Here is a 13,775-nt window from a genome sequence, read left to right on the forward strand (position 1 = left end):
TGTGTCTAATCACAGTCTCGGAAAGGTGAAAAGTCGCTTCATCACTGAGAATTACCCTTTCGGAGAACCCATCCTCTTCCATTAATGTGAGAACAACAGCACAGATGGACGCTTGAGCAGCATAATCAGTGTCTTTTAAGGCCTGCACCAGTTGCAAGTGGTAGGGTTTCATTCGTAAACGTTTCCGCAGAATGCGCCAAACAGTTGCCTGTGGAAGTTCAAGTTGCCTCACTGCCCGGTAGGTGGACTTCTGCGGACTCCGTATGAAACTGGCGCGAACACGCTCCACTGTCTCTTCCCCGGTCAAAGGATGGCCCCACGACTTTTGCTTACAGATGCAGCCCATATCTTTGAATTTTCCATACCACGCATGAATGGCTTTTCCATTAGGTAGGTCTCTTCCATACCTGGTACGGAAATGCCGTTGAACACTAATCACAGACTTATTTACATGGTAATCAAGCACACAGAACAACTTCTGCTCTCCATCCGCAGCCATTTTCTTTACTCGCTTCCTGTGCACTCGTAACGGCTGAAAATGAAACCACGTGGGATGAGATCTAAACTGAACTAAACTTCAGTTTAAACGGTAGTCGAGTGACAGTAAAATTAATATCTTTAGTTAAACTTAAGATTAAGTTTTATAATACACGACTAACTCATAAGCCGAAGTTTAAACCGAACCAACAGTTCTTCCTTAGTTAGTTTTTCTTTCTCCAATGGTTTCGTTGATTTTCCTATATGCAGCATCTACCTTTGCTAGGACCATACAACCTTAAACATCTTTGCCCTTGTCTTTCAGCCATTTTTCCTTAGCTGTCCTGCATTTCATTGTTTAATAGCCATTATTTTGTTTTGCCATCCTAATTTTTTACATTCTTGTTCTCGTCAATCAGGTCTAGTATCCTCTGAGTTATACATTGGTTATTAGTTGATCTTTCCTTTCTTCCTTACCTTTCTTTAGTTGTCCTACTGACCTCATTCTTATAGACCTGCACTATTGTGGTGGGCATTGCCTTTGTGTCTGTCTTGGCAACAGTAATCCTTTCACTATGCTGATCATAGTATCTTACCTGCTGCCCTATTTAGTTGTTATTATACTAACTCCTGCATTTCCACTGTTTTATTTTGTGTTGATAATTCTGTAGTTGCCTGACCAAAAATTCTACTCTTCCTGCCAACGTACTTATGCAAACTACATCTAACATTAGTGTATCAATTTCCCATTTCAGATTCTCTAACCTACCACAACGATTCATACTTCCATGCTCTGACTTACAGAATGTCAATATCCATCTTCCTGATGATTGCCTCCTCTTGTGCAGTCTCCACCTGGATATTCAGATGGGGGGGACTATTTTACCTCCAGAATATTTTACCCGGACGGAAGCCAACATCAGTATATCATTCATACAGAGAGAGCTGCATGTCCTCAGCAGTTAGTTACGGCTGTAGTTTTCAGTTGTTTTCAGCCGTGTAGCAATATTAACATAGCTAAGCCATGCTAAGTATTATTATGAGGCCATATCAGTCATTCATCTAGACTGGCACCCTTGCAGCTTCTGAAAGGCGGCTGCCATCCCCCTGTCGATGAGCCATCCATTAGTCTGGTCTCTCGACAAATATCCATCCAACATGGTTGCATCTACAGCTCGGCTATCTGCTTCACTTGGATGCACAAGCCTCCCCACCATCCCAAGGTCACGTGGTTCGCAGTGGAGGCCTACCAGATTAACCTTATGAATTTTCTAGTTATACTGTTTTGCCGAGCTCGTTATTCTCCGGACCACCTTTTGAGCAGACTAAAACGGAAGTGAGTGTATAAAACAGGAGATGGCGCAGGCGATAGGGGCAGCGCCTGCGGTGTTGTCACATGGTAGGTGAGGGGGGCGCGCTACTCAGCATAAGTTTTGGCAATGGTGCCGTCATTGAGGAGTTGCCATACTTACTTACATACTCGCTCAGTGGATGTCTTGAACCACAGCCGACTTGATGCGTCGCTCTAACTACGCAGCGAGGGATCCAGTCAGCTGTGCTTGAACACATGGGTGCAGTTCCAATCTCAGTCTGTTTAAAACAGCAGTGAGATAATTTTATCAGTGTGTTCGCTTTTACAAAACAGTGTGTGTGCGTATTGTGTGCTTATTCATAATTCTTGTAGTCTCTTGTACGTTTGTAGGTTTCTTCTTACTCGTTACTGGATATTATTGTGCAATGGATCCAAACAAAAATCCACCAGACTGTTGTCAATTCAAGAAGAAACGCAAGATTTTTATGTCCGGTGAGAGAAATATGATTCTGTCTGTTTATAATCATTTCCGAGTGAATAGTATTGACGGCGGTATTAGTCTACCTCGTGTGCTGACCCCGATTTTGATTCTGACTTGTGTGTGCAGCCACTCGATAGCGATACAGATTAATTACTGCGGTAGGAGGTAAGCTGATGCTGAAACCTCCTGCATGATGATGATGATGATGATGATGATGATGATGATGATGATGATAATGTTTTTATAAAAATATATTTGTAAAACAAATGGCATATGGCTTTTAGTGCCGGGAGTGTCAAGGACAAATTCGGCTCGCCAGATGCAGGTCTTTCGATTTAACACCCGTAGCGATGAGGATGAAATGATGATGAAGACGACACATACACCCAGCCCCATGCCAGCGAAATTAACCAATTAAGGTTAAAATTCCCGACCCTGCCGGAAATTGAACCCGGGACCACTGTGACCAAAGGCCAGCACGCTAACCATTTAGCCATGGAGCCGGACATATATTTGTAATAATTAATTTATTGAAATTGTGCTGGACAGAGCGGAGGTGGGACAGGTTTTCGTCTGGATCCCCAACTTCACTTGTCAGTTTCATGTTAATTCCAGTACAATACATAATCACTGGTCATCCTCCTCAGTTGTATCCCCCGATCCAGATTCTGAAGCTCCAGGACACTGCCCTTGAGGCGGTAGGGATGGGATCCCTCGCTGAGTCCGAGGGAAAACCGACCCTGGAGGGTAAACAAATAAAGAAGAAGAAGAAGAAGTTCAAAATCATCCCTTCTCTCGCTTATGCATCAATCGCCCGTGAGTAGCGTGACAGACCTCTTCGGCAGCTCATTTCAATCAGGAATCAGGCCATATATTTAGATAATAATAGTGATTAATAAATAATAAAATGTTTTATATTTATATATATATGTATTCATCAGTAATAATAATAATAATTTATTGAATGTAATGCTTACTGTGTATGTCAAAAGAATTTGTTCGCAATGCTTTAAGCGTTGAAATTGTAGTTAGTACATAAAAAATGTGAAAGCCTCTGTGATTCAGATGACAGCACGTTGGCCTCTTACCGCTGGGTTCCGTGGTTCAAATTCTGGTCACTCCATGTGATATTTGTCCTGGACAAAGCAGAGGGGAGGCAGGTTTTTCTCCGGGTACTCTGGTTTTCCCTGTCATCTTTCATTCCAGCGACACTCTCCAGAATCATTTCATTTCATCTGTCAGTCATTAATCATTGCTTCACCGGCGTGCGACAGGCTCAATTCCTATCCTTGCCGCAAGATAGGGTTTCATGCATTCCATCCCTGACCCGGTCATTGACTGGAAAACAGATTTTAGGTTTTCACATTTAAAATGTAATTTAGTAAATTAATTGTTGAAATATGTAAGGCGTTAAAAGACTGTATGGGATTCTAACACGCATACATTAATGTATTAATTATTTTAAATGCACTCGAGGAACAATCTGTGAGCTGTGCTGTATTATAGTGCTGGAGTACAACTTTGAATAGCACGCCGGTTCATTTGGCAACCACAGTGAATGTGACGAGGCAATGACGTTACTTCCGTTTTAGTCTGTTCAAAAGGTGGTCCGGAGAATAGGTACTTTACTGTGCTGAATATATCAGGATTTAATTAAGGTAATTTTTTAGTATTTCGGGTGCTTAACCCTAGCAATAACCAGCAGGGGCTTACTCTATTATTCCCTATTATTTATGATTTGTAACGTACTGTTTATTTCATGTTTGTAAGAATACAGTTCTTAAAGACTTTGTACATGTGTTTGACCGAGCAGGTTGGCTGTGCGTTTAGGGTCGAGCAGCTGTGAGCTTGCATTTGAGAGATAGCGGGTTCACACCCTGTTAGCAGCCCCGAAGATGTTTTTCTTGGTTTCTTAATTTCACACCAGGCATATGCTGGGACAGCACCTTAATTAAGCCGATGGCCACTTCCTTCCCTGTCCTAGCCCTTTCTTATCTTCTTGTCACCTTAAGACCTTTCTGAGTCTTAGTGTTAAAATAGATTGTAAAAAAAAAAAAAAAAAAGTGTTTTAGCATTTAACTGTGCTATACAAATTGAATCAAATGTAGAATACAGTGATTCTAAAATAATTATCAGTACAAAAAAATAAAAATAAAATATTCCTTCCAAGAAAGGAGAGTAAACAAACATCCCGATGGCACTTTCCCTATTATTTTATTTTTCTGTTATTTAAATTTAATTATATGAAAATATTATTTATTTTCTGTTATGAGTTCTTGTGTTTTATGTGTTTCTATTTTGATATTTCCATTGACAGTATTCCTAAAAGACAGAAATAAGTTGAGATGATCACAAAGACCCCACCCTCCTCTTCTCTCTCTCTCTCTCTCGTAGCCTCATTCATTGCTGTCGTTATACATGTTGCTCCTCTAAATGATAGCCTGAATTGTCCTAATATTTGTACTGGTCGCTAAATACCTCCTGCTGGTAGTACCTGTTGTGTGAAATACAGTCAAACCTGCCGTAATGAAAACCTGTATTCAGCGGTCACCTCCCTACACAGTCATTTTACCAGAATCGATTTTATTTTTACATAAGATACATGTAAAATAAGCCTCATTTAAGCGGACACTTCAAATTCCGGAGAGCAGACATCGCCATTAGTCTCGTGCACTTAAGTTGACACTTTACACTTTCAAGGACACTGCCTTTACACCAGGCTATGGCACCCTTTCTTTTAAAACTGTTATGTGGACGTACAGGAATTTGTTTTAAATGTTTGTGCTATTTTGAGCTCAAGGAAAAGAGAGAAGAAATGAATATAGGAATGCTGTAGTAGTTGTGAAGTTAATTCTGTACAGGGCTCTTTCCAAACCTTTCGTTATGGTCATTTTGCGTTCTAATTTGTGAACATTCTGAGGATTTCAGTTACACGAGAATGCTGCCGGTGACTTTATTCACAAGTTACCTCAGGATTTTCCAACCTAGCTTGTTGCTTATAAGGTTGAAGTCAGGTAGTTTCAGTTAACCTTTCCAGTCTCACTGAAATATTCTATTTTTCCTGAGTGGTTATTTATTTCAAGAAAAATTTCCAAAACATGCTCTTTTTTAAAACTGTTTAATATTGTTCATAAATACATTTTAAAAAAAGAAAATGAGTACTAAATATGAATCAGTTCAGGCAAACCATGGTATTTACACTCACCAAACTCAGTCTGCAAATCAGTCCCTTTTGCTCTGTAATAAAAGCTCAATCTTTATAACACTTAAAAAAAAAAAAAAAAAAGGCAGCAAGAAACACAGGTTGTAACACTATGATGAGTGAGGCTCACATTGTAGGTTATCAGTATTGTTTCTTGGTTTGATAATCTTCGAAACACACCACAGGATGAAGATATGGCTCGTCTGTGCAGGTCTTGCAGTAGTAAATAGTTTCTCTCCTCTGCTTCCTATCTGATACAAACAACACACCTGACAGATTCCTTTTTGTTCCTTCCCATATAGTGAGGTCTTCCATTTAGTCTTTCATCTTCTGGCCCCTTCTGAGGTCTTTCTCTTTTAATCGCAGGCATATCTCCCGTTTCCCTCAGGCGATTTGCAACTAATGACACCACCAGTAGTTCACGGTAAGCACAATGTGACAGTGGTTTCCCCTGGTGTTGGATTTGCATAGACTTGTAGAGAATGTGGGAGTTAATGATGCATACTTCTACTAACCAATAGCTCCGTAGCGTAAAGGTTGTTAGTTGCCGTCCTCGGGTCTCTGGATTCAATTTCTTGTACTGCCAAAAATTTAAGAAGGATAGGAGGGCTGGTGTAAGGTTGAAATGGTACATGCAGCTCATCTCCATTGTGTGCCTGTGGAGCTGCACCATCTCGGGGCGAGGACATGAGTTTACTTTACTTACTGACGAAAAGAAGAGTTTTCTCCATCAAACTAGTGTCCTGGGCATAAACTGGTAATTTGAAGTCAAATGATCACTTCGATCTACATCTCCCAGTTTCTTTGTATAATGATGAACTACTACTGGTTTCTTAGTTGGTGGCTTGCCAGGGATTTTACTTGGAGCTTCTAAAATGCTGTCACCTTTAATGTTTCGTACTCAGAATTACTACAACCCTCTTATCCTCTCCCGTCTTCATCTTTTTTTAGTTTCTTTTTTCTGCAGTTCTGCTGGCATCCCTTTCCTTATAGACATGACAGTGCCTGTAAAAGTGAAACCTATTTTTCCTAACTCATTGGCTAATTCAGGATATAATCTGTCAGTATAAACATTGACACCTTTGGGTGGCTGTTTATTGTCTTTTACAAGTGACTGGCAAAAGTGCAAACTACTTGAGAGGTTTTCAGTAGGTTGCTATCTGGAATAATAATGGAGTTAGCAAAATATGGTAAACATAAATGCAAATAACATGTCTCACTGTCAGAGAGAGCAAAGACCTTGAAGGTCAAATTTCACAGGCTTATTAGGGTAGTAAATTTTGAAGGAGAATACCCCCTTGAACTTGACAGAACTCTCATCTCCTGCAACATTTTCAGAAGGTGTGTAAAACACTGTACATCTTTCTTAAATATATTCTAGCACTGGCCTTATTTTATGATCTGTTCTGTGTCACCTTGGCCATGATCATGATTTAGAGGCAAGCTCAGGAATATCAACGTGAATTTATTACAAGAGAAAACATTTCCAAAAAATGGCAACCACTTGTGCCATTCCTTTGTGAAATAATCCTTTATATCACATCTAGGATGTAGACTCATATTTATAATCGTGCCCAGTAGGGCCTTGACATCACTGTTTTCAATATCACCCACTTCCTCTACTGAGGATATGATGATGTTTTTGTTGCCATTTTTTCTATAACCTTGTAGGTTACTTTCATTCCATATGTGCATTAATTATCATTTCATCACCAAGAAAAGGGTTAAAGTAATCTATAGGTGGTGTGTCAGCATCAAAAGTACTTCAAAGATTTATGGAATGATATGTGGATACATTGAAAGACAATGTGTAGAGAGGTTCAGGATCGTACTGAGAAACATCGTGGAAAGCAGGCATACCTTGAATTACTGCACTTGTGTCTGCATCACTACCACCCCATCTCCATCAATTTCACTGTCACTTGATACTGAACCTTCGATCTCTTAAGTAATAAATAACTTTGTGTTTAATCACCATCTTATAAATGATCAGCTATCCTACCTTTTCCCCCACACATCTGATGTTGCGACATTCGTGTCTTCAAAATCAATGCATTCACTGTCCGATTCATCCCAAAACCTTGAAATCGTAACCACATTTTCGTCATATGAGCCTGCCATTTCACTGTTTATTTACGTCAGCGAATACTGTCAGACTGTCAAGTATATATGTATACTTTCAATATATATACATTATATGTATATATTTTACCTATCAAACCAACCCTGAAAAATATAAGTGAAATGATTTACGTAGTAATTTCCGGTCCAGGTGTGTTCATAAATGTTATCTGTCAGCAGAGAGATGGCGTGGAATGACATTAGTAGACGAATAAGTTTAAATGGCGTAAAAGTAGGAAAGATCACAATATGAAGATAAAGTTGGAATTCAAGAGGACAAATTGGGGCAAATATTCGTTTATAGGAAGGGGAGTTAGGGATTGGAATAACTTACCAAGGGAGATGTTCAATAAATTTCCAATTTCTTTGAAATCATTTAGGAAAAGGCTAGGAAAGCAACAGATAGGGAATCTGCCACTTGCGCGACTGCCCTAAATGCAGATCAGTATTGATTGATTGATACCTTTCTGCCACCTACAGTAATTATCTGTAAACTTATGCTAGTCTGCACAATATTCCGTAAACGACTCGCTAGAGTGGAAATTATGTATTATATATCGTAAACAACGCACAAATAAAACGTGTTGGTGTGGAATATTCCAGAAGACCTGGGAATGGTTAAACATAACAAGGAAGAAAGTTACTTGCGCTAAATTTTGAGACAGAAATACCATAGCATTTCAGTTGCCCAGTAAACATGACTTATTTTCTTAATGAAAGTTTCATTGACCATGTAATCAATACAGTATATGTATATATTTTACAGTGATATTCTCAAAATTTGAATAAATTCTATTAAAATGCTTCCAATTTGTTATCCCCGTTCTCGTGTTCCAGTGTGATGACACAAATTCTTCAACTGTTTAAGAATCTCAGCTTTCAGATTATTTGTTATTTCTCTCGCTTTTCCTTGTAGCACTGGCCCACTAACAGTTTCTTTGCTCAAACACAAACAAGAATATTGTATTGATTAGGTGGTCAATTAAACTTTCATTAAGAAAATAAGGCATATCCATTAATATGGGCCTAATAATGAAATTCATTGCTTATACAGTAAACATGAGTAAGAAGAGAAGTGTGTGTTTGAATCTCGAGACAATAAAAACGTTATTATAGAAAGTGCGAAAGGACTTTCAGTGAGAAAGCTCCCTAAAAAATTGAAATGCAGTATGAATAAAAATGAAATTTTGAGTGGGAGGAAAATAGGAATTGAGGAGTGAAAAGAAAGGGAGAGTCAATTTTTTCAGAAGTGAATGTTGCAGTGGTTTGTGTTTGAGCAAAGAAACCCTGGTTTAGAGGGCCAGTGCTACAAGAAGCAGCATGAGAAATCACAAATAATCTGAAAGCCGAGATTCGCTAACAGTGGAAAGTTTTGTGTGTCACATTAGATCACAAGAACAGGGATAACAAAATGAAGCATTTAACAGAATTTATTCCCTTTTTCAGAATATCACAGTAGAGAAAAGAAATTGCCATAATGTTTGTAAAAGCTGTAAAATTACTCCTGATATCTCCCAGGCAAATATTTAGTTATACAGTAAATGATTTATAACTATCAAAATAAAAATGTACTGGGCGAGTTGGCCGTGCGGTTAGGGGCACGCGGCTGTGAGCTTGCATCCGGGAGATAGTGGGTTCAAATCCCACTGTCGGCAGCCCTGAAGATGGTTTTCCGTGGTTTCCCATTTTCACACCAGGCAAATGCTGGAGCTGTACCTTAATTAAGACCACGGCCGCTTCCATCCAACTCCTAGGCCTTTCCTATCCCATCATCGTCGTAAGACCTATCTATGTAGGTGCAACGTAAAACCACTAGCAAAAAAAAAAAAAAAAAAAAAAAAAAAGAATGTATGGCTACTTTTAACTGGACATTCTTTGCCATTAAAATATTTGATTTATTTTTAAAACTTTGTTTCAGTAGACACCTCCCTTAACCATTTTTCCACGGAACTGACAATGTCCGCACAAGAGAGGTTCGACTGTACATTGGTTTTGTTAGGTTTAAATACTAGGGATATCTGCTAGACTATTGTTTTAAAAACCTGTTAAACAAGTAATTTTACACTGCCTCTGTAGTTCTAATTAAAAAGCTATAATTAAATATTGCAGTGATCACATCAGTAGGTTTTGTTTATTTTATTTGGTAAAGAATAAAGACTGTAATAATTTTCATGCTGTCTCATTTTCAACAGATGACCAAAAATGGAAGCATCAACCCAATAATTTCAAATTTGAACCATTTATTATTTGTGAACTGGAGCAAAGGATGGCTTCAAAGCTGGACATCGAATTGTGTGACCGTAATATGGATAAACTGGGTAAAAAGTCTGATTTCAGGTCAGTATGACATTGCCCTATTATTTGATGATTTCTTAATTTCTTGTAGAGTATTGCATAAAATTTATTATAGCTGCTGACGCTAATTTGATATGATAACATGCATGATCCTATATACAGCATGGTGTAAAAATCACAACCCATGTACTGCTACTAAATTCACAGTCTCATTTATTGCTACTAAACTATAATATATCCACAGCAGCCTGTTTCCAGTCATCCAACTGGGTCATCACCAGATGGATCATTCCAAGCGTTGTGTTATGTGTCATACTTTCAAAACATGTATACACTGGTTATGCCCCCCTCCCACACTATCTCACGTCATTATTATCCTCTAATTTTCTTCACACACTTTCTTTCCATATTTCACCTCTGTTGTATGCTATCCTGGTGTCTTTGTTGCATTTTATTTTATTAGTTTCTATTTATCTCTGCTACCACATTCGTCCCTGATTTGTCTGATGTCCTCTCTGTTACTTCTCACGCACACTTGGTGTCATAGAACATCTTAATTGGGGCTTAATGTTGTCGTCAGCTCCCACTTGCACCAACATACAGGGAGCCACCTGGTGACGAATGAGCATATCACTACAGCTCCAACGGTAAAGCATTCTTAAATTCAAACCCTCATTATTCTAGAAATCTTCTTTGTGAACACTCAAGATTTTCTTTTGAAGACACGGAGCATATTCTCTGCAAAACATAAAGAGTTTCACCTTGTTTTCTTGACACGGCATAAACCCAAAAGCCCATGTCATGTCTGTTGATTGATTGATTGATTGATTGATTGATTGATTGATTGATTGATTGATTGATTGATTGATTGATTGATTGATTGATTGATTGATTGATTGATTGATTGATTGATTGATTGATTGATTGATTGATTGATTGATTGATTGATTGATTGATTGATTGATTGATTGATTGATTGATTGATTGATTGATTGATTGATTGATTGATTGATTGATTGATTGATTGATTGATTGATTGATTGGCTGGCTGGCTGGCTGGCTGGCTGGCTGGCTGGCTGGCTTGCTTCTGTAGTGCCTCATGTTCCTGAGTAAGCTCATTCTGGGACTTGAGCCAAGAACTTGGACAAGGGTTTCATTTGAGGTTCACTGCAGTGTCTGCAGCTGACTACGTCCTGACTACGTCCAGGAAGAACTCAATCAGGATTTACATTACACTGTAACTTCAGCGCATCTTTCCACTTGGAACTCAGTAATCCTCGTTGAGTTACCATCCACCTGTTAGCTGATGGACATTCTTGAAATAGCTCTACTCCTTTACATTGGGCGCCTATACTGACACCATTTACCATATTTCTGTTTCCTCAGTAAACTCTGTAATTGCCTTATGTCAAAATCCTGAGGAGCAGTGGAATCAGTGCAGTTTATATTCAATCTCAGAATACACTTCTTCTTTCGTCTCTTAGATCACGTATAGATGATACGTAGTCATTATTGTCTCTCTGGAGAATATGACGTACATTCAAATGTTGTAATGAACCTTCCCAATCTGCTCTCCAGATGCCTAGACCATTCATTTTTTCTCACTGAACACAGCATGGAATCTGGAGTGTCAGCAGGTGAACGCAGAACTTCTTTATGGCACTTCTTACAATCCTATCAACATTTATCAAAAACGACTGTGACATTTTGGTTGAATTTTTATTCTGCAGTGGATATATGAGGGATGGCCAAATAAAGTGACTAATAAGTAGGTATTTTTGCTCTGCTTTCAATAACAGACTGTTCACCAGTAAATTCAGATTACATTTTGCATCGTTTAGAATTTTTTGGTCAAAAATTGTGTTATGGATGTCTACTATCAGGTAACAAATATTTTCCCCTTTTTCCACATGTTATGTGATAAAATATGAGGGTAATTCCAAAAATAAGGTCTCCTGTTTTTTATAAATACAGAACTCTGTTCATGTAGCTGTTGGTCACAATATTGTGAAGAGTGTTTCCTGTGCTCGCATATAAACATGCACACGCCGTGCTGAGGTACTTGGTCTTGGCTTGGCAGCTGTTGAAAATGGATCTCCCTTTGGATGTTACCGCGAAGTGCGTGCAGTTATTCAGTTTTTGAACGCAAAAGGTACTGAACCGATTGAAATCCATCGCCAAGTGACGGAAGTGTATGGTGAGTCGTGCATGGATGTCAAAAATGTTCGTAAGTGGTGTAGAGAGTTTGCAGCCGGTCAGACTGAAATTCACGATGAACAAAAGGAGCGGGAGACCCTCAGTTTCCGTCGAGATGTCATGAAGGTTAAGCAAATCATGCGTGAAGATCGGCGGATCACCCTGGATGATCTCTGCACTTTGGTTCCTGAGGTTTTCCGAAACGCCGCTCACAGAATTTTAACGGAAAAGTTGAAATACCGGAAGGTGTGCACAAGATGTGTGCCACGCATGCTGACTGAAGACCACGTGCGGCAACAAGTTGATTCTTCCCGCGTATTTCTTCAATGCTTTACAGCCGGACAGGACAACTTTTTGGACTCGGTTGTCACGGGTGACGAAACCTGGGCGTTCCACTTTACACCTGAGATCAAGCAACAATCACGCCAGTGACGGGATCCCTCTTTACCAAAGCCACGGAAAATCAAGCAAACACAGTCTGCCAGTAATGTCTGCTGGCAGTCGCCCAGCAAACTGTTGCTCTCCTGCAACAGTTTCAGTGGAACACCCACCCACCCTATACTCCCGACTTGGCGCCCAGTGACTATCACTTGTTCCCTAAGTTAAAAGAACATTTGGCTGGAAAGCGATTCATCACTGACGACGAGGTGAAAGATGAGGTTCACAACTTCCTGAACAGCATGGCGGCGAGCAGGTATGACATGGGCGTACAAAAACTGTCACAGTGTCTACCAAAATGCATCTACTGAAATGGTGATTATGTAGAAAAATAGCTAAATGTTCAAGCTGTAAAATGATGTAAATCATTGTAGAAATAAACAGGTCTATGTATTTATTAAAAAAATTTGAGACCTTATTTTTGGGATTACCTTTGTAGTTTCCAATACACAGGGGGAAACAATGGATTTATCCTTTAATAATGCTTAGTGATACAGATTTCATTGGATTTAATTGTAGTACAGTTTCCTTCAGTGCCTGATTAGCCATGCTAGTGAGCAGTGCAGTATGCTCTTTATTGTCTGCTACAATAATTGTATCATCTGTGAATCCCATGCACATGATCTTGTTAAGTCCAGGAACGAGTTGATAGCCATATCTGGAGGAAACTGCTTTCTCAGGAAGTTCTTCCAGAACGAATTCTATTGCTAGGTTATAGATGGCCGGAGGTAGTGGTGTACCCTGCAGAACTCCCGTCTTGATGGGATTCGAAGTAGATCGCTTTACATTGGTTTCATTGACAGTCAAATTATCTTACTGTAACTCAAAAATATATTTTCTGGGTTTTGAAGGCAAATTTAAATTATGTAAAGTTTTCCTTATGTGCGAGTGTCCAGTCATATCAAAAGTGTTAGGTACATGAAGGAAAAATACAGATACATTTTTCCATGTTTGACTTTGCAAATCTTAAAACCGAGCTCGTTAGCTGCAGTCGCTTAAGTGCGGCCAGTATCCAGTATTCGGGAGATAGTAGGTTCGAACCCCACTGTCGGCAGCCCTGAAAATGGTTTTCCGTGGTTTCCCATTTTCACACCAGGCAAATGCCGGGGCTGTACCTTAATTAAGGCCATGGCCGCTTCCTTCCCACTCCTAGCCCTGTCCTGTCCCATCGTCGCCATAAGACCTATATGTGTCAGTGCGACATGACGCAAAAAAAAAAAAAAAAAGCAAATCTTAAAATGCCATCTAACCAT

At 39.3% G+C, this 13,775-nt stretch overlaps 1 protein-coding gene across 1 annotated transcript in view; it reads left to right on the forward strand.

The window, feature by feature from the left end:
* The window catches only part of LOC136867230 (condensin-2 complex subunit H2), a 266,034-nt gene that overhangs the window by 112,225 nt on the left and 140,034 nt on the right, over nucleotides 1–13,775 (forward strand). Inside the window, exon 5 of the mRNA XM_068227053.1 lies at nucleotides 9,786–9,930. Within this exon, the coding sequence (XP_068083154.1) occupies nucleotides 9,786–9,930 (145 nt within the window). The remainder of the gene's footprint in view (nucleotides 1–9,785; nucleotides 9,931–13,775) is intronic.

Source organism: Anabrus simplex, chromosome 3, assembly GCF_040414725.1.
Source record: "Anabrus simplex isolate iqAnaSimp1 chromosome 3, ASM4041472v1, whole genome shotgun sequence".
Lineage (NCBI taxonomy): Eukaryota > Metazoa > Arthropoda > Insecta > Orthoptera > Tettigoniidae > Anabrus > Anabrus simplex.